We start from the raw sequence: 23,081 nt of genomic DNA, 5'->3' as shown, positions 1-23,081 counted from the left end.
AACGAAAGTAAGAATTTATTTTACACATATCCAAAAAAAATAAATAAATAAATAACAGGGATTTTTTTTCTTGAATATCATTCTATCCTCCTTAAGTCTTTAGAAATTATTAGATCATTGCTGGCTTACCGATCACCAAGTCTTGAGGTATATGACACCTTGTGTGGTAGTTTAAGAATTTTAATGTACAGTGTGCAAGTCATAGCAGAATGGATAACGGACATTGTCATCAGGCAAGTTGTTCATCCAAATACACAGCATCGTCCTATTTGATACTCTTAAATGTATGCAGCTCTTTTATTAGTGTGACGAAATGAAAAAACAATATTCCAAACAAAAGGCGCATACATTTAACATGTTAATTTCAAGCAATGTGACAGGTTTTCAATATGCTTCTACTCTGGTGGTAAGGATTTATTTATCTGATTATTTATGAACACTGTACTAAAGAATTTCTCACTTATATAATGGCCATCAGTTGGTGACTCACATGTGTAAATCATATTGGTGGAAGACAAGTGGGCTTTAATGAACAAGAAGCTGTGCAGCATATTATTATCATTAAACACTTCCTGTCAAAAAGAATCGCGGACCGATTCCACAAAGCCACTTTTGACTTCAGCCAAAATACTCAAGTGTGATATCAGAGCTTATTATCAAGCCCTGTAAATTAAAGGAGAAGAAAATAAAAAAATAAAAAAAATAGGCTGAAAAGAGCACATTTTTTTCTATCTGGTGGTGCCTGCTGCATAATTTTGCGATTTTTCCTCGTCATACATGTAAAGCCTGAAAACATCAAAGATGGTATAAATCGCTGAGTCCATGATGTCCTCCATCTTTAAAATCCTGTGATTTATGCTGGGGGTGTGTTGCCTCAGCCAATGAGAGTCGTTAAAACTGCCCGCTTGTTCGTGTGAACTCAGAACCTATGTCCAACATCCCGGTTTCCCAATCGTCAAACAGAAAACGAACTGTACTGTTTGCTACCTTCTGGGAAGAAAAGTTCTACCAGAAATGTACGCACTGCACTTCGGCGTTTTTTTCCGACGGAAATTCTCCTCCCAACACAGAAGACTTCAGGACTAGTTCTTAGGCAAAATGGAGTCACCAACAGCGGATTTTGGCGCTGACTTTATTCATAATTTATCAACTTGAGGTACGTATTGGAATTTTTTTTATGGCAAGCACCTGAGCAGAAATGTATACTCTTACTCAATGGTATTTGTTTAATATTTAAGTTTTCTTCTCCTTTAAAACGTTGACTACTTCATCAATGTTCAGATGAATATGTGAAAATTTCTACTTCTCAAACCAAAAACTAAGCATTGTGACAATGTTTTAAATTTTGACTTAAGTCAGAAATGTGGAATTGAACCCAGAATCTGTGGGAGTCCACAATCCCAATTAGTCAACAAGACTAATGAAGTCAGGCATTGCAGTATATGTATTTTTGTGTATTTTTGTAATCCAACTATAACAAAAAATTCAAACACTTTTCCGGGCTTCAGGGGGGTGGAAGTGATGGCACTCAGAAAACTGATATTAACAGGTGAAAGGTTCCATGGCACTATCAATTAGTTTCCTGCTTAGCAAAGTTCAGACCATATGTTTTGGCATGCATGGAAGTGGGTGCAAGTGTAATTTTACAATTCACATGTACTTCAAAAAATTCAAAAGCATGCTGCTTTATTTGAAACAGTGTAGAATATGTGCGATTAACTCCAAATTATCAGATCAGATCCAGCTGCCCTTACAAAAGTGGCATTTTCTGTTTAGAACATCATTTCTTGCTACTTAAAGATTTAAGTCCCACCGTCCAGCCATCCATCAAAAAAAAAAAGAGATAAAAAACACAACCCCCTCCCCCCCCCCCCCACCAAAAAAAACAAATATAATATTTGAATATCTGAGGAGAAATATTACACTAAAGGTAGAAACAATAGGTTCTTACTGACTTGTAAAACTGGTAAACCTTTACCAGAAGGAAGGGAAGGCACAAACCTGCAATGACAAAGAATCACAGGTAAGATTTTGGGTGCCATCAGGTGCCCTAATATGGATTGCATTAGCTGTATGCAAATACATCTTCAACCACACTCAGCTTAACCCTACAATAACCATACAGGTGCTATGAATAGTTGCTATGGTGTGTAAAGTATTCTAATGAGTTATGATATTTTGGGTGGCTTTATTGTTAACCTCTTTGCCTCACATAAAATACAGATAGACATAGACTACATTTGTCCTTAATAGTTACTGTAAATCTTCAACCTTTTCAACCATGAAAGCTCTTCTTTCAGTGGTAGTTAGGCATATAATTACCATGACAATAATGCCAAAATGATTTGTTTCGGTCATGAATGAATGAATGAATGAATGATTAGTGCTCAATGCCACATCCGTAATATTGAACCCATATCATGGCAAGAACAAGCTGAAAACACAAGGCCGTGAATGTCTTTCAATATGGTCATGAAAACATCCAAAATTAAACAAAAATGGTAGCACATGTTTAGCCCCAGATAAAAACGAATCAAAACAGTTACAACTCGAAAATCACTATACTATACTTATATAATAGGTAAGTTGGTAGAAAGCAGGTGTATATATAGGCTTATCTATGGTCCAAGCTTTTCAAAACTGTGCACATTTTTTCTCTACACCCTATTATTCTTTCAAAAGGTTTCAAAACACTGGCTGCAGAGGTCCTTGAAAAGGTTGAAAGAATTAGGTAAGTCTAAATCCATAAATCTCAATTTGTGTTTTCAATCCAACCATACTGCTTGTAATGTCACAAGTTGGACAGACCAAGGCCTAACATAATGGCGATTATTTACTCAGGTCAAAGTCGCATTTTGCGATCAAAATAAATCCAAGAGGCCAATTCAAAGCAAAAATAATATTTTCGCATTCTCCTTGTTTTACTTTTCATCAGATGTGTTCTTTTGGTATCCATGGCATTTCAAATGGTTTCTATCTACAATATTTTTTCTACCTGGAAATTAACAATTTCTAATAACAATACACAGTGAAACTGGAATAACACAAATACTGCTTAACTGGGAGGAGGTGAAGAATTAATGTGTCTCACCTTCCTGACTGGTGTAATATTCTCTTTAGTTTCTACATTCAGACTTTTGTGTGAATGAAAGAGGCATGAATTAAGAAATAATGTTCGCGTCAGGGTAGTCTAATGGTAGTTTTACATCAAATCGGTGTGAAAGAGTTTATATTTTACGGTGCCAAGTATACAAAAAACTGTCTGACTTAAGGCTACAGCCTACATCACTGGTCAAGTAATTAATGGTCCCAACTGAGTTATGACACTATACATGTAGGCAAAAAAAAAAACATATTGAGATGGCATAAAACATAACATACACACTGTAATACTTTTGTTTTCCTCACCCCTTTGGTTTTATTTCAATCTCCTTGGAATCCGAATCACTGTCTTGGTTAGAAGACAGACTGGGGCGTCGGTACCGCTTGATCACTGGCTTTGTCATGCCATTGGGGCTCTTTGACTTGGAACGCGGCCTGAAATCACCAATAGCACCAATAACTAAGCAATAATGATCTGAATTTTCAGATCAATTATCTCTCATTCTGCACCTTCACTAAAACCTATGTCAGTCCAGTGATGAATTTTCAATGTCTGGTCTTGTTTTAGTACATTATAGACATAAGTTCCCAATTACTGCCAAGGCTCCATACACAAAACACCATAGAAAATATCAGACCTGTTGAAATATACAACAGTGTATTTGGTGTCTCTCATGGTGACCTGTTTCTGACAATGGATTTGCTTGACTGACTGGAAATTAATTTATTCATTTATTTGGAGTTTCACAGCATACTGCAAAACATTTCACTTATACGACAGTGGCCAACATTATAGTGCAAGGAAAACAGGTCGCTGGCAGGCTTTCCAATGTATGAACTGAGAGGAAGCCAGCATAAGCTGGATTTAACTCATAGTGATCGCATTATTGAAATGCTACTAGGTTGTTATGCTGTGTTAGCACATTAACCATGAGGCCACAAAGGCCCGTGATAGTACTCTTGATTTCTGCCAATGTAAAAAGTGTTAAGCACATACACTCTTAATTTCACTTACAGCTACATGCTTTATATGTGTTATACTGTCTTATTGGTGGGCCTCTAGGAAGAACAGTTTTTAAAACTGACATATATATATTTCTGCACAAGACAAAATAATCCAAATACATTGATTTATATATGATGAGACAAATAATGCAATACTCACCTAGATTTGGATCTTGACCTTGATGTCCTTGACCTTGATGAAGAACTGTAACTAGATGACCTTGACCTAGAAGAGGATCGGCTGCGTGACCGGCTCCTTGATCTGCTCCTAGATGATCGTGATCGAGATCGTCGGCTACTGTACCTGCCCTTGTCCCTGCTCGGGGAACGTGACCGTGTTCGGGACCTTCTCCGCCCACTTCCAGAATACCCAGAATTCCTGCGATACCCTTTGGCTGGTGATCGAACAGAGCGAAGGGGTGAGCGAGCAGAGTAAAGAGGGGAGCGGGATCTAGTTCTACGTCTGTCCGAGTAACGGCGACCTCGAGGTGACCCTGAAGACGACCTGCTTCGAATTCGCCTCCTACGATTTGGTGATCTCGATCGGGATTTATCCCCTTGGGATGACCGAGACTTCCCACGCTCAGGCTGTTTTTGACTGCTATTCCTACAACATTAACAATTCACTTTAACTCAGGGTACGAGGAGACTATGATGTTATGACAAGATATATATGTTTTTCTTCTGTTAGAATTCCTGAGTGGATGGATGTTTTAGTATGTTTAGCTTCACTAACTTGAAAAAAAGAAATTTTAGAATTTAACATCCACAAATTCCTTTCAAGGGAGGAAAAATTTCATGCTTGTAAATGTAAAAAATTCCGCCTGTAATCAGTGGCCAAAAATTGACCATGGGCTGCCGCATCGAAGGGAGACAACTCTGTACACAGAATCACATTGCTTGAAGCTAAGAAAAATGTGAAGAGAGAGAAAACAGACCATGTGTTGTGGTTGGCCTCTGACTTGGCCTTGCTAGCCTGTGTGGGTAGAGCTGGTCCATGCACCACCCCACCCTCCTCGTCACTCTCCCCACCAAAACTAGTGATGAACAGCACTTTAGTGGCTGGCTCAGGTGACCGTGACCTTGATCTTGATGAGGATGATGATCTGTAAAAACCAATACAAAACAAGATGTTCATTTTTTTTACTTCATATAACTTTTTTGATAAAAAAAATTTCAACCATATGCACTGTTAAGTTGGATATAATTAATATGAAATATGAAGTGACTTTAATTTTAACTGTTTAACCGTTAAACAGTACATGTAATTGAGCCTTAAAAAAAAAATTAAAAAATACTCTTTCCTTTGATCGGAGTTAATGGAATACAGCGGTAGAAAAAGGTGTCTGATACAGCCAATTGCCATGTCTGTACACTGGTAAATTTGTTTCGAATTCTTTTATAAGTGTATTTTAAACTTTGTTTTACAGCCTTTACAAACATGCTCTGCACTTAAAGCGAATATCTGACATTCCACTCCACTTGTGGCAAGGTTAAGACAAATGATCTCCAGACAGTTTTAAGTCCCATTTTCATAAACAGCGACTATAAATTCAAGATGTGCTGGTTTTGGTTGACGTATATCTGTCAAGTTCCAAATTATTTTGTTTATTGAGTTTGTCAACCATTCACATTATCCTTATCACCCCCTGCTGCTCTCTCACAGTGACCATAGACAATCATATGTAAGGATCTTGGGATATAGTAGGTAAATCTCTGTGAAACTTTTGTTCATTTAACTTACATAAAATAGTCTTGGAGTACAGTCTGAAGCACAAAATAATTAAATAACTTACTTTTTATATGGTGTATATTTTGGACTCTCTCTTGCTGCATAACTGAAAATGAAATAACTAATACTTAAGAAGGGCACTAAGCTTAATTATTAAGTTGAAGAAACAGCCTCACACTAATACATAATTTATTTATTTATTTCTTTGATTGGCATTTTATGCCTTACTCACGAATATTTCACTTATACGACAACTGTCAGCATTATGGAGGGAGGAAACTTGGCAAAACCCACGACCATACAAATTACAAGAGATCACAGTTTCAAAGATTCAATTTCCCTTCATGAATATGGCTTTATTCATTTAAAATAATATTTCTGAGAGATAGCTTGATGGTTAAACAAGACATCCATATCTCAAAATATGAGCTATGGATGTTATGATTATGCAATATCCTTTCAGACAGACTCATTATCTGTAATGCATGTTGTAGCCATTTCTGTTTTAGTCACCTACCTTGGAGGACTGATTTTCCTTCCAGCCATTTTCTTTTCCTTAAAGGCTCTTCTTTCCCTTCTGGATTTCCGTCCCTGAAGAAATTTAATATTTAATACCAACACTATGATACCAGAAAGAAGCCTGTGGAGAATCAGATGGTATGAGATGGGGAGCTGAACAACCTGATCACAGGCTATTGACATGCAAGTTTAACATGTCAGACCAACAGAAGCAGAATAGAAATTTCCCACTCATGTTTATCTACAAAATCACCACAGAAGATTGACAAGAACTTTTGCAGATTTTGCAAAATCCATTTCAGGCGAAATGTAAATGTAGTAGTTCATCATCCTAGTTGATACGTATTTTCGTGTGGAACAAATAAAAAAAAAAGGTAACCAAAATATAAACACTATAACAAAAATCTACCTTTAAATGGTGCTTACATGCAAAGGTAGATACAAAACATGCATATCTGATAAAAACAACCGACAATGCACCTGAAGTATATTTGTCAATTTGAACATTATTTTTATCATTGTCCTGACAACGTCCTGATGTGCATATAGCATAAAGGGTCCCATGACTTACACAGTGTTTCCTCACCGGGCATCAGACATGAAAACACAACTGGTCACACATACATGACATAGTGCTGTTTTACTGGATATCAGACATGACGCCACAGTTGGTCACATATGATAAAATGCAGCCTGACTGGATATCAGATATGATACCATAGCTGGTCACACATTGTGCTGCCTCAATGGATATCAGATACAACATCAGAGTCAGTCACATAGTGTTGGCTCAATGGACTTCAGACATGACACCAGAGTTGGTCACACATTGTGCTGCCTCACTGGACATCAAACATGACACCATAACTGGTCACAAATTGTGCTGCTTCAATGGATACTAGACAGGGCTCCACAGCTGGTCACACAAAGTTCTACTTCTATGGGCCTCAGACATGACACCACAGCTTGTCACACATAGTGCTGCCTTGATGGACCTCAGACATGACACCACAGCTGGTCACACACAGTCTGCCTCAATGGATCTTGACATGACACAACAGTTGGCCACACATATTGCAGCTTCACTGGACATAAAACATGACACCACAGTTTGTCACACATATTGCTGCCTCATTAGACATCAGACATGACACCACAGTTGGTCACACATATTGCTACTTCACTGAACATCAGGATACCACAGTTGGTCACACATAGTGCTGCCTCACTGGACATCAGACAGGACTCCTCAGTAAGTTTTGCAGGAGATAAACCCAAGTATGGAGTACCAACACTGTCAGCAGTCTTCAGAATGACCCAACCCTCACTATACTAGGGTAACATGCTTATGAAGCAGCTGTTCCTACCTCTTAAATAACAAGGAATAAATTTACATTTAGTCATCAAAAGTTACCACCCAACCAATATATACCTTTTATCAGAGTTGTAACGACATGCCTTTTATTCAGAGCTACAATGTCATATTTACAATTTCTGCCATGGTTATGGTCCCCAGCACATCTGAGGTTGCCCAATACCATGCTGCTACTTACTGAGAACTGAGCCTTTTCCTCTTCCAGCAGTTTGGCCTGTCTCAGAGTTTCCATCTCTTCTTTGTCTTTTGTCAGCAACCTTGAAAAAAACAACACATTTTACATAGTACATATTACAGGCTGAAGAAGACAAAGTTATTCTATAAACTTTGCACATAATATGCTGCAAAATCTACATCATGAATTTTAAATCTGATACATTTATAATTTATTATGTGAATCTGTACATGTAAGTTATTTCTGCATTTTTTGCCACTCCTCATCTTGAAAGATTGATTTATTTTTTGGACTAGTATTTTACGCTGTCCAGCATGAATATTTCACTTATATGATTGGTGGCCAGCATGCTGTTGGCAGGAAGTTGGGCATAGTTGCCGGGGAAACCCATGACCATCAACAGGTTGCTGGAAGAGCGTCACATAAGATCGGGGAGGAAGCCAGCATGAGCTGGGCATGAACTCAGCCTCTGGGTCAATGCGCTGCTCCAGCACACTCACCACTGGGCCACATGACCTTCTTTGTGTACACTGTGAACATGTGTGTGCCAGCTCAGAGTCACGTGCCTAAGTGTGTATATTTCTGCTGAGGAAATTATAATCGTACATGGAAGTAAGTCAAAGCAATCCTGCGCCTTCTCACCTGATGTAGTCATCCTCACTCATCCCGAACTGATGGGCACACTGGTTTAACAGTGTGATCTGCTCTGGTGTTAAGGTGTCCACATCTAGTGTTACATCTGAAACACCAGACAGTTCATGTGTAAAGGTTACGGCAATAAATTCTGACTTTCCATCTATCCAATAAATGACACCAAAGCCACATATCTAAATAGCTAAAAGGTAAAGCTAAATGATAACCAAATGACATGCACTCAGTTAACTAATAACAAAATGACAAACCTACAGCTAACTGATAACAAAATGACTCATCTACAGCTAACTGATAGCAAAATGACAAACCTACAGCTGATAACCAAATGACAAAACCTACAGCTGATAACCAAGTGACAAACCTAGAGCTGATAACAAAATGACATATCTACAGCTAACTGATAACCACATGAAATGAACTCAATTGAACTAATAACAAAATGACAAACCTACAGCTAACTGATAACAGAATGAGAATGAGAATGAGATAACTCATAATATCAATTCGACACACCTATAGAGATAATAACATTTACACGTGCCACTACAAGTGCACTACTCAAATGACACACATGTACGTCATCAATTACAGATAATATGATAATAAGGTAACTACATACAAATCTGACAAATGGCATGGGAATGGCCTACCTAAGTCTGCAGTCTCCACGTCTGTATCACTGCTCTCCGCATCACTGTCTCCTTCCTTCTCCTCACCAGGGGTATTCTCGTCATACGAGAAAGCAATAGCTGCTTTCTTCTCCGATAATCTGGCCAACAAAAATTTTGTATTATTTACTTTTGCTTTAGCATTATGACATTGTACTTTATGAATATGTGTAGTGCATCTGCAGGAAGAAGACCTATGACACAAAACACAATACATAATATATGACATTTTTGTGCTTGGTAAATATATAAATCAGCTTTTAAGCCATACTCCTTACAGCGCAGTGTGACACTACGCTCGCTCTACATCACAGTAAGCCATACTACTTACAGCACGAGACACGCTACGCTCGCTTTACATAACAGTAAGCCATACTACTTACAGCACGAGACACGCTACGCTCGCTTTACATAACAGTAAGCCATACTACTTACAGCACGAGACACGCTACGCTCGCTTTACATAACAGTAAGCCATACTACTTACAGCACGTGACACACTACGCTCGCTTTACATAACAGTAAGCCATACTACTTACAGCACGTGACACGCTACGCTCGCTTTACATCACAGTAAGCCATACTACTTACAGCACGTGACACGCTACGCTCGCTTTACATAACAGTAAGCCATACTACTTACAGCACGAGACACGCTACGCTCGCTTTACATAACAGTAAGCCATACTACTTACAGCACGAGACACGCTACGCTCGCTTTACATAACAGTAAGCCATACTACTTACAGCACGAGACACGCTACGCTCGCTTTACATCACAGTAAGCCATACTACTTACAGCACGTGACACACTACGCTCGCTTTACATAACAGTAAGCCATACTACTTACAGCACGTGACACACTACGCTCGCTTTACATCACAGTAAGCCATACTACTTACAGCACGTGACACTCTACGCTCGCTTTACATAACAGTAAGCCATACTACTTACAGCACGAGACACACTACGCTCGCTTTACATAACAGTAAGCCATACTACTTACAGCACGAGACACACTACGCTCGCTTTACATAACAGTAAGCCATACTACTTACAGCACGAGACACACTACGCTCGCTTTACATAACAGTAAGCCATACTACTTACAGCACGTGACATACTACGCTCGCTTTACATAACAGCAAGCCATACTACTTACAGCACGTGACACGCTACGCTCGCTTTACATTACAGCAAGCCATACTACTTACAGCACGTGACACACTACGCTCGCTTTACATAACAGTAAGCCATACTACTTACAGCACGTGACACTCTACGCTCGTTTTACATCACAGTAAGCCATACTACTTACAGCACGTGACACTCTACGCTCGCTTTACATAACAGTAAGCCATACTACTTACAGCACGAGACACACTACGCTCGCTTTACATAACAGTAAGCCATACTACTTACAGCATGAGACACACTACGCTCGCTTTACATAACAGTAAGCCATACTACTTACAGCACGAGACACACTACGCTCGCTTTACGTAACAGTAAGCCATACTACTTACAGCACGTGACATACTACGCTCACTTTACATAACAGCAAGCCATACTACTTACAGCACGTGACACGCTACGCTCGCTTTACATTACAGTAAGCCATACTACTTACAGCACGTGACACACTACGCTCGCTTTACATAACAGTAAGCCATACTACTTACAGCACGTGACACTCTACACTCGTTTTACATCACAGTAAGCCATACTACTTACAGCACGTGACACTCTATGCTTGCTCTACATCACAGTAAGCTATGCTCCTTACAGCGCATGTGACAGTCTACGCTCGCTCTACATCACACTTACTACTTGACAAGCTTGACCTTTAGAGCTCGAGAGACGGACGTGGTCTTGTATAGGCTTAGTCTCTTCTCAAGCAGAATTATTTAGTCAGCATTCATCAATAAACTTGTTTCAGGTGTTGGTTAGAATCATGTTGTGCATACAAAAATAATGCAAATGTATAAAGTATTATCAGAAACAAAGATGGAGACAGAATTTTAGTGGTATCTGGTATCACCTCCTGCCTCATCACCATGACCCTAGTGACCTTGGCATTGTTCAAGATTTCTGTGCAAAATTTGCTAGTAGCGGCTGTGATGCAAAGTGAATGTAGAGAACAAATGTGCTGTAAGGAGTAACAGCAGGAAAATCCAGAAATGGTTGTGTTCTTGGGTTACAGAAATAACTTGTGCCTGATAAGTTACAACTGATAATATGGTGGTGCTTTTGATTTTCTCAATGAGCATGATTTTGCAAAAAGATTTATACCGTGTTATAATCGAATCTACCGAAGATTGAATCCGGACAACATGTAATGGCTGGAATAAGCAGAAATCTGAACGTGACTGACTTGAGAATGCGCGTTGAGAATCTGTTATCTTTGAGAAAGGTGACTTTTAGACCTGTATGACAAAAGTATATCATGAATTTTGAAAAATTTTTTAATAGAATAATGTATTTTTAAGAGAACAAACCTTAATCCATAACAACTTGACAATGTGCAAGAAAACAAAGATAGCGGCAACACATTGTTACATCGCTTAAAATAAACACATAGGAGGATTCTTGTCAAGTCATCATAGGTGGAGCAAAGGTAGCTCCAAAATACATATATTTCCATTCATATGTACATATCAGCTGAACAGATGTTTTTCAACCAAATTCCCACCGCTTGTGCAGGTAAGCCATGGTGATTTGAACGAAACCTGTGAGAAGATTTGGAGTTTTCTTCTCTGCTGACTAACTCTCCACCATTCAGTGTTTTGGTAAATGTACTGTAAACTAAATGCACCATATGAAGAATTCAAAATTATGCGCAGAATGTTCATGGACCGGATAACAAGTGTGCAACTGTTGAATTTCATCAAACTTTATGCTTTAGAAATAAAAATAAACAACTTGGAGGCAACAAGAGAATCATGTGTGGAAGGCTTTCATAGCATCCAACAAACATGAAGGGAAGCAATTCAGTTAAAATCACGTTTGTTCCTCAAATCTCCCTGGCAAACTGTGATGCAGAGAGGCATATTTGCTTAAACATTCTGCTTAAATTCGAGGGACCAGTGTAATTTATTGATGCATATACAGGTAGACACATTCGATCTGGTGCTGTCTTTTCTTTTAACGTTACAGGCCCTGTTTTTAGTCACACGCTGGTGTAAAATTTTCTGTTTTCTACCATTAACTTAACCTATCTTCATCTATCCAGGAAAACAAAACATGTCCCTCCTTTATGGGACAGATACCATTTCATAATACCAACTGATACAGCATCTTTAGGACAGAGCATGTAATCTTTTAAAATATACATCACAAAAAAGCAGAATTAGTTCCTTAAAATACAATGTATGCAATGAGGCGGCAACATTTTTTTTTGCAATCCTATGGATTACAGTGGAGTGCCAGATAATATACTCTGTTGCTTTCAACATACTTTTTCTTTTCCTCTTCTGTTGAGCCAAGTTTTGTAACTGGCCCAAATTGTTCATCTACATAAATCTGGTACAGGCATTGTTCCTCTGACACTGAAAAAAAAAAAATCATTACAATATTAGAAACATAACTTATATTAAGTGTCATCCAGCTTATGATCATTACATTTATTTATTTGCTTGCTGCCACACTCTGGAATATTCCACTTTGATTTTTAAATGAGTGGAAACAGGAACACCCTTTGGTATACTATATACATGTAGATTTGTAAAATGCTACAAAAGTTCATTTATGGTCCTTCTCGAGCTGAGAGGACCAACATACTCCATGTGAAATCGATCATGACAAATAATATTCAAATGCACTGGTTTGAACTGGTTTGGCTAGTCCTAACAAGTCTGGTATGAAAAAAGGCACCTTCAGAAGTACATAAATTAATCCAACTTCACCAAAAATCACTACGGCTCTATACTGTGGATGTGTCAAGTAAAATGTTTCACTTACAAAACTAAGTGAAATACGGTACACAATTTTTTTTTTTTTAGTTAGTATCCCTGCCAACCATGGACTCATGCACTTGAAGAGTCTACCCAGCATTGTTCTATACATGTATTTGAACTTGTCTGTATATGTAACACTGAAACATGATTTGAAAAATGACAGATCAGAACATGTTAGTCCACTGAGCGTTGATCGTTACGCGTGACTTACAGCCTGCGGCTTCATTCTCTACCAAGGTCCTGTAACTCTCATAGCAACACATCCTTTCTTCTCGCTCCTGAGCCTCAGACAATCTGTGGTACAAAAAACAAACAAACATTTTTTGTTGTTACATTTTAAGATAATAACATGTGTTCATGTAGGTTACAATGTGTACAGACGGAGGTCTCTGAGTGCTGCATTCAGTATGTTTTAATCTGCAGATACAAAATGTATTGCATGATATGCTTAATAAAACATCACAATCAATAGAATTGTCTTAAGGTTAGTATGGCACAGCTGGCATTATTATACACATATCTTTGAAACACGATCTAATTTTGCTTAAAACAGATAATGTAATCTGTCTAAGATATATGGTTCTAATCACTCCTACCTTCTGCATGAGAAAACTTGGGGGGGGGGGGGGGGGGTAGGAATGGTGAACTTCTTTCTATAGCACCTAGGTGTATTATTTTAAATTTAAACATTAAACTATCTAAGTATATGTAGAATGGGTTTAAAATTTTGGCTGATGACTCTGCTTTCCTGTGCTTGGTTGACTATCTGGAGCGCCCCGCCAGCATATGGGGCTGGTACAGAAGTCTGTGTTGGGGAGTATAGAGTCAAACTTCACATACATTATAGGGGAGTTTTTCACAGTCTCTGGGATTATGTCCAGGTTTGCCCGCACATCAAACCTATCTATCATGTTGTTAGGGTTCCCTCGCCATGGCATCCTGTAAAAAACAAAAGAGAGATAATTAGTATGTTATGTATATTTGCTGGGGTTTTACGTCATATTTAAACATTTTTCAGTCAACCAACAAAGAGTGTGTACACACATGTATACTGCATCTTCTTTTGGTAGAAGTATCATGCCAAAGACACCTGACATGACACCCCACCCAGTCACATTTATAGTGACACCGGTCAAACCAGTCTTGTTTCCTTGACCTCTTAGTGGCATTGACAATCCCTTATTTCCAAAACAACTTACCCATTTCAGCCAAAAAAACCCAAACAAAACAAAACAAAAAGACATGCAATAAAAGAAGTAAATCTAATGAATCCAGGAGGCAAATTTCCACCTATGTCACTCCAACATAAATGAATGCTTGAGGTTATACGTCACATCTACTGTGTCGTCTTGTGGCATGGCAAGTCCATGCCGCTAAAGTGCTCCTGCCACTGAAGTATCATGCCAAAGAAACCAGACATGACACCCCACCCAGTCATATTACACTGACACCGGGACAACCAGTCCTGAGTCCTTGCTCTAACCTCTCACTGCTGAGCGCCAAGGAGGTAGCAACAAGAACAATTTTTAAAGTCTTTGGTATGACCTGACCCGAGTTTGATTGCAGGTCTGCCGGCTTCAACGCAGACGCTCTAACCATTAACCACTGAAGCGGTCACTCCAATATGACAGCAAAAAATACGTTGATGGATTGTGACTGTTTCCCTGAGAATGTTTCTAAGCCTCCTTGAATAGCAGCAGTCAAACTATTTGGTTTCTATCTCATTTCAAAGATGAACAAGAGTCTGAAACTTGGTTACTTAAGTCAAATAATGGTATGGTATGAAATAATGAAGTTTCGATTTTTACATACCTGTGATAAAACCTTAAAACAATGGTGACTGTTTACTGCATGATGTCAGGAATTCATAGAGGTCAACATTTTACAAACAGAAATTAAGTTTTTGGCAGGGGCTACATCCAGTTAAAAAGTTTTTACCGACCAACGTGGAATCTGAATTGCGTTAATAAAAATCTTACTTACAAACCCTAGGCAAATTTTATGTTGTATTGTGTCATTATCTGTAAATTTCTATAAATATTCTTCTATATTTTTCACTTGATAACTGGTTTAGAGAAGAACAAAAATGACTTTCTCTGATAAAAAATGACAGTAGGCACATTTACAGGTTTGGCAAGAATAAAAAAAGAACTTAAAAGTAGATCTTGAATCAAATAAATGATAATGTGTATATTTAGAGGTGGTTTTCACTGAACACATTTATTCAAAAACCTGTTTGTAGTTCTATCTAGATTATATTTATTTAAACAAGGCCTGGGACACAAAATTTACAAAGCAAAAATGAAATGAACTGAGTTAAAAAACACATTTACTGACCAAAGTGATTAAGTTCAATTATACAAAAAGCAAAATTTATGTTGTATAAGCCCAAATGGTATTTCATGGGTCTCGTGAGTTCACATCAGATATCGGCAGGTGGGGGCTCTCGCAAAATAACGTAGATAAAAAGACGTTATTTAACGGCAGTTGCAAGATTGAATACATATCTGTCAACCTGATGGTGCTATTGGCACCTAATGTAAAATCATGCCTTTTATCTCCGGTAGTTTGCAAGAGCTCCCACCTGTTTATCCAATATTATTTATTTGATTATTTGATTGGTGTTTTACGCCGTACTCAAGAATATTTCACTTCTACGACGGCGGCCAGTACTATGGTAGGAGGAAACCAGGCAGAACCTGGAGGAAATCCACGACCATCCCCAGACACTCTCAAATTTCTTTGTGAGCTTGTGAGACCCCTGAAACGCTGATTTGGCTTATTGTGCCATTATCGATATATTTCTGGTAACATCCTTTTAACAGCCTGAAATGTAGTACATGTAAATACAATTAGTATAGCAACTTATTCTTAAGAAAATAATGTCTTTACTTTCTCTGATTTATGCAGACACATAGCATACAAATAATATTTTGTATTTGGGAATTTTTTTTTCATCTTTCATATGGTTTACTTCATACTGCAGTTTTCTCCTAAATACACTTTATCTGCTCCATTAAGCTTAACCTTCTCAGTTACATATTTATTTTTTACCAATTTTGAGATTCAGTCACATTACATTTATTTTTACGCTTCCTTCAAGGTGGGGCTGTTTATTTGACAGACAAAATAGTAGAACTGTGTAATACGATCTTCCCTTCAATAGATTTCTTGCCTTACTTTTTTCTTCCCAACTGAATAAACTTGTAAATTCAGATCTGAATGGAATTTCTTACAATTCTGCTAATTTTACATTTTGACAATATTAAGCCTATGTAACACAACTAGATCTTATCACTAACTGACTAAACATGTGGGCGGACAACTACACACAGTGGCATCTAGGATGTCACTTCCACATACTGTTTTAATCCTTGTTTTTAACTGAATAAGTAAATCACTGCATCATAGCAGGAAAATGAATGGACGCTAAGACACTATCCATGTTCAATACATAATAACTCAGTTTATTGGTAAGAGCCTCAGTAATGTGTGGATGTATCGTGGCTAGGTAACGGAATTAAACCATGTACAATGCTATGACAGCCGATGAATCTCTAGCTGTATACATTTCGCCGTGACAGTACAACCAGTCATATGAGAGAAACTCATAATACATACATGCTTTGTGGGCTTTCTGCTGCCATGGCAACAGCATGGTCCAGATGTATTTTCAGGGGTCTTCCATGCAGACGTAAAAATTGTGTTGGATCAAGTTTCTGTGATGAAGACATTAAATTATTTTAATCATGGCCATACCAACAAATATTTTAAATTAACATCTGTCATCAGAAAGATACAAAAATTATTTAATTAGAGCATATGTAGCAGTTACATATGAAACTTAATTATGATGATATGAATGGATACACTTGTTGCTTCAGATGAAAACACTGAAACTTTACAGAAAACAGATCACTTACACTGCTTAATTATTCAACCATTCAAGGAAAACATAAAAAATATCCATTTACATGAAAGACATAAAATCTCAGTGACAGGAGATACAGTAAGTACTTTTAGTGATATTTTGTTTGTGAACAGTTCTCTATTAAAACAACAATAATGTTAACACAGAAGCTTGATTTCATCTGTCATCTATGCAATGTTTCTATGTATATCTTACAATTTTTTCATAGAATTCTCGACGCCTCTCTGCTCTTTTCTTGTAGTCAACCATGAGCCCGCGGATACGCCTCTCCTGCTTCCGTGCTTCATGCCACATAGTCGCCATGTTTCAAGTACAAAATCTAGTTGAGAAAAAAATGATCTTTCCAGCAGGAAGGATTTCCCTGTCTTCAAAACACAGGTTTAATGCTGAGGGCTGAAAGTGGGAAATGAGTAAACATCATTAGACATTTAAGTGAATTTGTGATGGAACTTTAATCTAGAAGAAAATATAATCCTAGTCTTTACAACTACTACTCACACCAAAATAACATTATTTTTAAATGAGTGTTTCTTGGTGAAATAACGAAGGCCGCCAGACGGTATCGAAATTTGGTCATTGAGCAATCTTGCTTTCTACATGCGACCAAATTCACAGAATCAACTGACCAACAAACTTGTAGTCTCGTTACTGATATACGTCTGTTACCTATACATAAATTCATAGGAATGGATGGCGTGTATTTACTGCGTTTTAGTAAAAACAACGCAGACATCACGCTCATATCGGAGTTTTCACGTGCTTACTTTCGTTGCCGAGTTGGCCTTTCCGCCATTTGCAAAAGCAAGTTTACTCTCCGCACAGCGGTCTTCTGTGTATTTCGTGAGCTGTCAGAACACCACTGTTTCGAGAACATGGACACTGGCGGTTTGTAAGGGATAATCTTCACTTTACGTCTTTCCTGAAAAATACCAACAAATATACATTGCCTTTTTCTTCGGTTTGCTGTTTTTATTTTATTGAAAGTTTTAAAATGATTTAACACATATAAGAATCAAAGTGAAAGTTTTGTTTAAGTACAAAAAACATTAACATATTTTTACACTTTGGTTTGGTCCCTAGACAAATATCTCGCGATGAACGCTGGGAGGGCAGTGCCTGTCTTCTGCTAGCTGCGTCTGGCGGTGACTTACAAAAAATCGATGTCAGAAGTTATGAATTATGACATAACAGCCTTAACATAAAGGTATGTATATTCTGATATGTATTTTAAATTCGGAACACTTTATTATTAACACTGTCATGGAGGAAAAATAGTTTGCGCTACCTTGCAAAAAGTTTTTGCGCACGATAATGCAAACCATGTCAGTTCACCTAATCATGGATGTACTCTACCTACATGATCGGACAGACGTTTAACAGTATGCAAAATGCAAGTTTACGTACATGTATTAACCATAGGTAGCTTTCAGATCTTAATAAGTGTAGTAAGTAAATATACATCCACCCATTGATGAAATATAATTTGACATACCGCACGAGACCGTTTGTGTAAATTGGTTCTACAGTTCGTTCTACAGTGGTACTTTTAGTTGCGGAATGTAAATCGATTAACACGCAGTTTCGGAAGAGTTATGGGGAATAACTGCTTCAAATGTGTTGGCTCAATGGTAAGCCACATTTACCGCATCTTCACAATACATTTTTACACACTACACCCACTGTGGTCGCTATCTCATCCCGATAGTTGTACATACTAGTCTCTTGATCAATGTAAGCACAGAAAAAAATAAGGTTGTTGCAGGGATATAATACTTATGGTAATCAAAGTAACAGTAGGCAAGTCTAGTCGTCCATTTGGCAGGTTCACTCCTCACTGTTGTCAGATGGCCATAATTGCAATAGCCTCGTTCATTCTTGCAAGTGATTAAAATGGTGACAGACGGCCTATTTCAACAGTGGGTGTATGTATTTATTTTGTGTATTTGTGCCGTTGTCATGGGTCATTTTTGCTTCAGCGAGATTCAGAACAGGTTAGTTGATAATGGGGACCACTTGGTTGACATAGATTTATGCTAGGGAAGATTTAATGCCCATGTGGAGATGCAGTAAATGTGGTTTACCGTGGATCCGACACATTATCCCCAATAAATCTCCCAACACTGTGTTGCTCGATTTCAGAGTTACATTCTGCAACTATGATATTTTCAGACTACCATATTCTTCATAGACCCTCGAATGTGGGCAATTCATTCTGTCTTTCAAAGTTTTGGAATCTTACTTTTAAGTGAAAGCTTAAGAAGTTGTGATTTAATTGTGAAGAGTCAGTCACCTGAGATGTTAATTAGGCCTTAAATATTGCCACTTTAAGTGGAAAGAAAGTGCTTTCATTTTGGTATAGTTTTGTTTGGTGAAAATTGTCTTTAAGTGAGATTTTACTTGTTAACTTTTCTAGTCAAGACATTTTTTGAAGTGGTTAAAGATTCGCATTTTCTGGGGAGGTCATTCATGGATGAGTTTATTTCACCAAATATATATGTACACAAAATTCAATATAATATCTCATGTTCAAATGTGTTTTCAGCATTGAAATCTGAAAGAGTCCCTGGTGCTCCTGTCCTTAAAGTGAGTTCTGATCATGAGCAAAACTTTTTCATTGTGGCTATTGGCTTGGGATAAAAGATTGTTTTTGCCCTTTGGTGAAGCTCTGTGCATATCTGTGCCAACATAGACCCTTTGAAGAACACAAGACTTTAGAATGGATACCCAAATTGAGCACATGTACGACGGATTTATGTCTTGTCATTCAATTACAAAGACCGACCCAGATGTAGATTTGGAACATCAAATGTTATACATAGATGAGAATTACAGCTCATGTGATGATCACTGCGCACACGGAATGTATGCAAAGGATAGTAATGTGCACAAGCAGTTCTCACCCTGGATTTTGAGCCGTGAACTGAAGGATTGGCATCAAAGTGATTTAGAAGCACCAGTAAATGTTCCCGTAACTGCTGTATATGGAGGTCTGTGTACCCCCAAGTCCTCTGTTTGTGAAACTGAGAACGTGACGAAACTAATCCAAGATGCGGTGTGGTACAGTCCAGAAGATGGTGAGGGATCAGAAAACAAAGCTTATGCTTGTGACTGCTTTGACTTGAGTTCACAGTATGAAGCAGAAGGTTTCATTGACGAGGAGAACTTGCTGCTGGGTATTCCAACAAAGCATGTTCCAAGACCGTCACAGTTCATTACTGTGGAAACAGAAAGCTGGGATCAAGTAGTGCCATACATCTCTACCTGCCCATTATCTGATGATGATTTGCTGCAGGTAGTACCATTATGTGATGGTTACAGTGACAGCGATGGGGATCACCCAAATACTGTCATGAACTCAGCAGATAACTACCAGTTCATTACTGAAGACGCAAGCTTTTGTTGTCCACATTCCTACCTCATCTCATCAGATGAGGAGGAGTTTGGCCTTGTTTCTCAGTCAGACATACCAGTTTATAGTCACCGAATACCTAATTCTCCCCACTCAACATTAACAGAGGGGTCAGAGAGCATAAGTTCTCTCCCCTCCTGCCTCTTTGATTTAGACTCTGACATTCTATCAGATGGTTATGATGAAGTCGACAGACCAATTGACTCATGTTCAGCACAGGACTTTTCAGTCCCATTGTGGGCAGTGGAAGAATAACTTTAGATGCCTTTGCATAAGAAATATTATCATAGTAAAGCAAATTATTAAATATATGATAATGTCTACCTGATGTTGTATTATTACATATGATTATGGATGACAGATAATGGTAATGCAGCCAGTACAGAAGAATTGCAGAAGTCAACAGTCATAATGAGGCCTTTGATCATATTGTCAAAACTAATTTTCTGATTTGATATTGCTGTGAATTGTACCAAAAATGACATAAAAATAGAAGACCTTAAAATACAGCTCTGGGGTAGCCTGTATTTAATAGCATTCTATTATGTCCATATTGTTGTGACTGGCCAGCTTGAGCAAGTTTAAGTGAAAGATTTAATATATGTAGTTTATCATATGTGTTAAAGCTGTGTTTCATGGGTTAGTCATGTTTGTGAACATATATGTGTTAGGCTCCTTTTAATTTTTTTTGGGAGACTGTTAATAATGTTATTTGTATCAGTATGGAAATGTTTGTTGTTTATTTTGTACTGTAGAATGATGATGCCTTTCAGAATAACATTATTCTTTAGAATAAAGTTAATTAGTAATTTTTCACCTTTCAGGTATTTCCTCAAATTTACCACATGATGCATTAAACTATATGCTAGTGTGGTATAAGCCTACAAGTTTCTGCTGTGTGATTTTCATTGCTAAACAAATACACATATATTTTGACACTTTGTTAATCTGTTGATGGGGTTATTGCAATTTGACCTTTTTGTTTGTTTGTTTGTGTACAGTCCTTGAAATGATTCTGTCAGTATTGGATGACTATGTATCATATCATGGATATACCACATTCCTTACATGCATATTTTGTACAGTTGTCTAACTTTAACGTTCAACAATCTTACCTTTGAATGGTTAATCATAAAATATGTTATGCAAGGATGTACATGTAGTTTGTGCTTTGTTTCGTTTCTTTTTATTTATTTATTTCCTTATGAAACAGGGAACAGCCCAAAGAAACTAAACTACCATCAGCACATTGGATATGATATTCATTTGAAATCGTTTAAACCGATGACTGAAATCCACGAATAGAGGTACATTTATACTTTGTATTGAATAGGGGACATAACTTTTTCTCGATCTTTACACGTTTCATTTATCGAGTTATCTCCCCTTGGTCTTACATTTCTCCGCTCTGTTCTGGTAAAAACTCAGTTATTATATATGGTTATGAAGACATCCCACAAAGAGAATGACAAATGTTTCAAATGTATAATTATAAAAATCCTCAATATGGTAAATTACTAATAATAGTATAATGGTAACGCATAACCAAATACACTACTTAATCTGACATGATGATATTAAAAAGCCAAGTGATTAGCCAACACTGTGAAGTCCGACTTCATACAAAGGGCGCTAGTTTATGTAATTTTTTATTTGAAACTTTGACATCTTTTGCCTTTGTTTATTTAAAAGGGTCTTTTTATACAGGTATTGCCAAATTGGAGGTTTCATGTTTCAAGGCAATGAGGAAGACATCGTCCACTGTAAAAAAAACATCTAGGAAAGTTTTATTTTTCTATTTGATTAGTGTTTACGCCGTAATCAAGAGTATTTCACTTGAGTATTTAACTTAATGCTTGGCCAGCATTATGGTGGGAGGAAACTGGGCGAAACCCGGGGAAAACCACGATCATCCGCAGGTTGCTGAGAGATCTCCCCACGTATGGCCGGAGAGGAAGCCAGCATGAGTTGGACTTGATCTCACAGCGACCGCATTGGTGAGATGATCCTGATGGGTTATTGCGCCGCTTATCACCCTGGCCACGGAGACCCCTCTAGGAAATATTATTCCCAACAAAATGTACTTGGCGAGAACGTGTAAACCAGGAGACAGTGTAACTATGGAGGAAATTACCGGTTTGAAATCTAGTATTAGCCGGCTTGAAATACTATGGTCGCTTGATTTCCCACACGTAAGCCCTATATGCGTTGAGGATAAAGCCACCGAGAAACGCATGGCGAAAATTAATTTATGCCGTATTTACGCCGTACTCTTAAATTAATCGAAAGAGGATCGGACTGTCTATTAAGTTTGCATATCCAACTGTTCTCTTCGATTTCTCATGATTTTCCCCCAAAAAATAACACACACAAAAAAATTCGCATTTAACAACTTACTCATGGTTTTTGGAACGGAAAATCGCCTAGAGCCGGAAGCACTACATTTCTCCGGGTAATTATCAAACCCTGGCTATTCAAAACCACAGCAGTTAAAGAACTTTAGTCTTCGAGTAAAATCTAGTAGTCAAATATTGTTGGCTTTTGAACAATCCTT

The 23,081-nt window shown here is 37.8% G+C and overlaps 2 protein-coding genes across 3 annotated transcripts in view; one reads left to right on the top strand and one right to left on the bottom strand.

Annotated features, from left to right (window-relative positions):
* LOC135467269 (CLK4-associating serine/arginine rich protein-like) overlaps positions 1-17,929 on the bottom strand; it is a 44,975-nt gene extending 27,046 nt beyond the window's left edge. Inside the window, exons 1-15 of one of the 2 annotated variants that reach the window (XM_064745035.1) lie at positions 17,883-17,929; positions 17,314-17,511; positions 16,809-16,906; positions 14,028-14,126; positions 13,399-13,481; positions 12,689-12,779; positions 9,213-9,331; positions 8,551-8,647; positions 7,912-7,990; positions 6,357-6,430; positions 5,904-5,945; positions 5,046-5,213; positions 4,268-4,714; positions 3,409-3,537; positions 1,956-2,001 (exon numbers count right to left, since the gene is read on the bottom strand). In XM_064745035.1, the coding sequence (XP_064601105.1) occupies positions 1,956-2,001; positions 3,409-3,537; positions 4,268-4,714; positions 5,046-5,213; positions 5,904-5,945; positions 6,357-6,430; positions 7,912-7,990; positions 8,551-8,647; positions 9,213-9,331; positions 12,689-12,779; positions 13,399-13,481; positions 14,028-14,126; positions 16,809-16,906; positions 17,314-17,421 (1,680 nt within the window). In that variant the 5' untranslated portion in view covers positions 17,422-17,511; positions 17,883-17,929. Of the gene's footprint in view, positions 1-1,951; positions 2,002-3,408; positions 3,538-4,267; positions 4,715-5,045; positions 5,214-5,903; positions 5,946-6,356; positions 6,431-7,911; positions 7,991-8,550; positions 8,648-9,212; positions 9,332-12,688; positions 12,780-13,398; positions 13,482-14,027; positions 14,127-16,808; positions 16,907-17,313; positions 17,512-17,882 lie in introns of both variants that reach the window. The other variant, XM_064745036.1, reaches the window with a different exon arrangement.
* A 285-nt stretch (positions 17,930-18,214) lies between these two features.
* Positions 18,215-21,970, top strand: LOC135468789 (uncharacterized). The gene is made up of 2 exons (XM_064747212.1): positions 18,215-18,322; positions 19,661-21,970. Exon 2 carries the CDS (start codon positions 19,835-19,837, stop codon positions 20,780-20,782), a length of 948 nt encoding a protein of 315 aa, XP_064603282.1. The 5' UTR covers positions 18,215-18,322; positions 19,661-19,834; the 3' UTR covers positions 20,783-21,970.
* The last annotated feature ends 1,111 nt before the right edge of the window (positions 21,971-23,081 follow it).

Source organism: Liolophura sinensis, chromosome 6 (assembly GCF_032854445.1).
Source record: "Liolophura sinensis isolate JHLJ2023 chromosome 6, CUHK_Ljap_v2, whole genome shotgun sequence".
Classification (NCBI taxonomy): Eukaryota; Metazoa; Mollusca; class Polyplacophora; order Chitonida; family Chitonidae; genus Liolophura; species Liolophura sinensis.
This window is presented reverse-complemented; position numbering and strand designations above follow the sequence as displayed.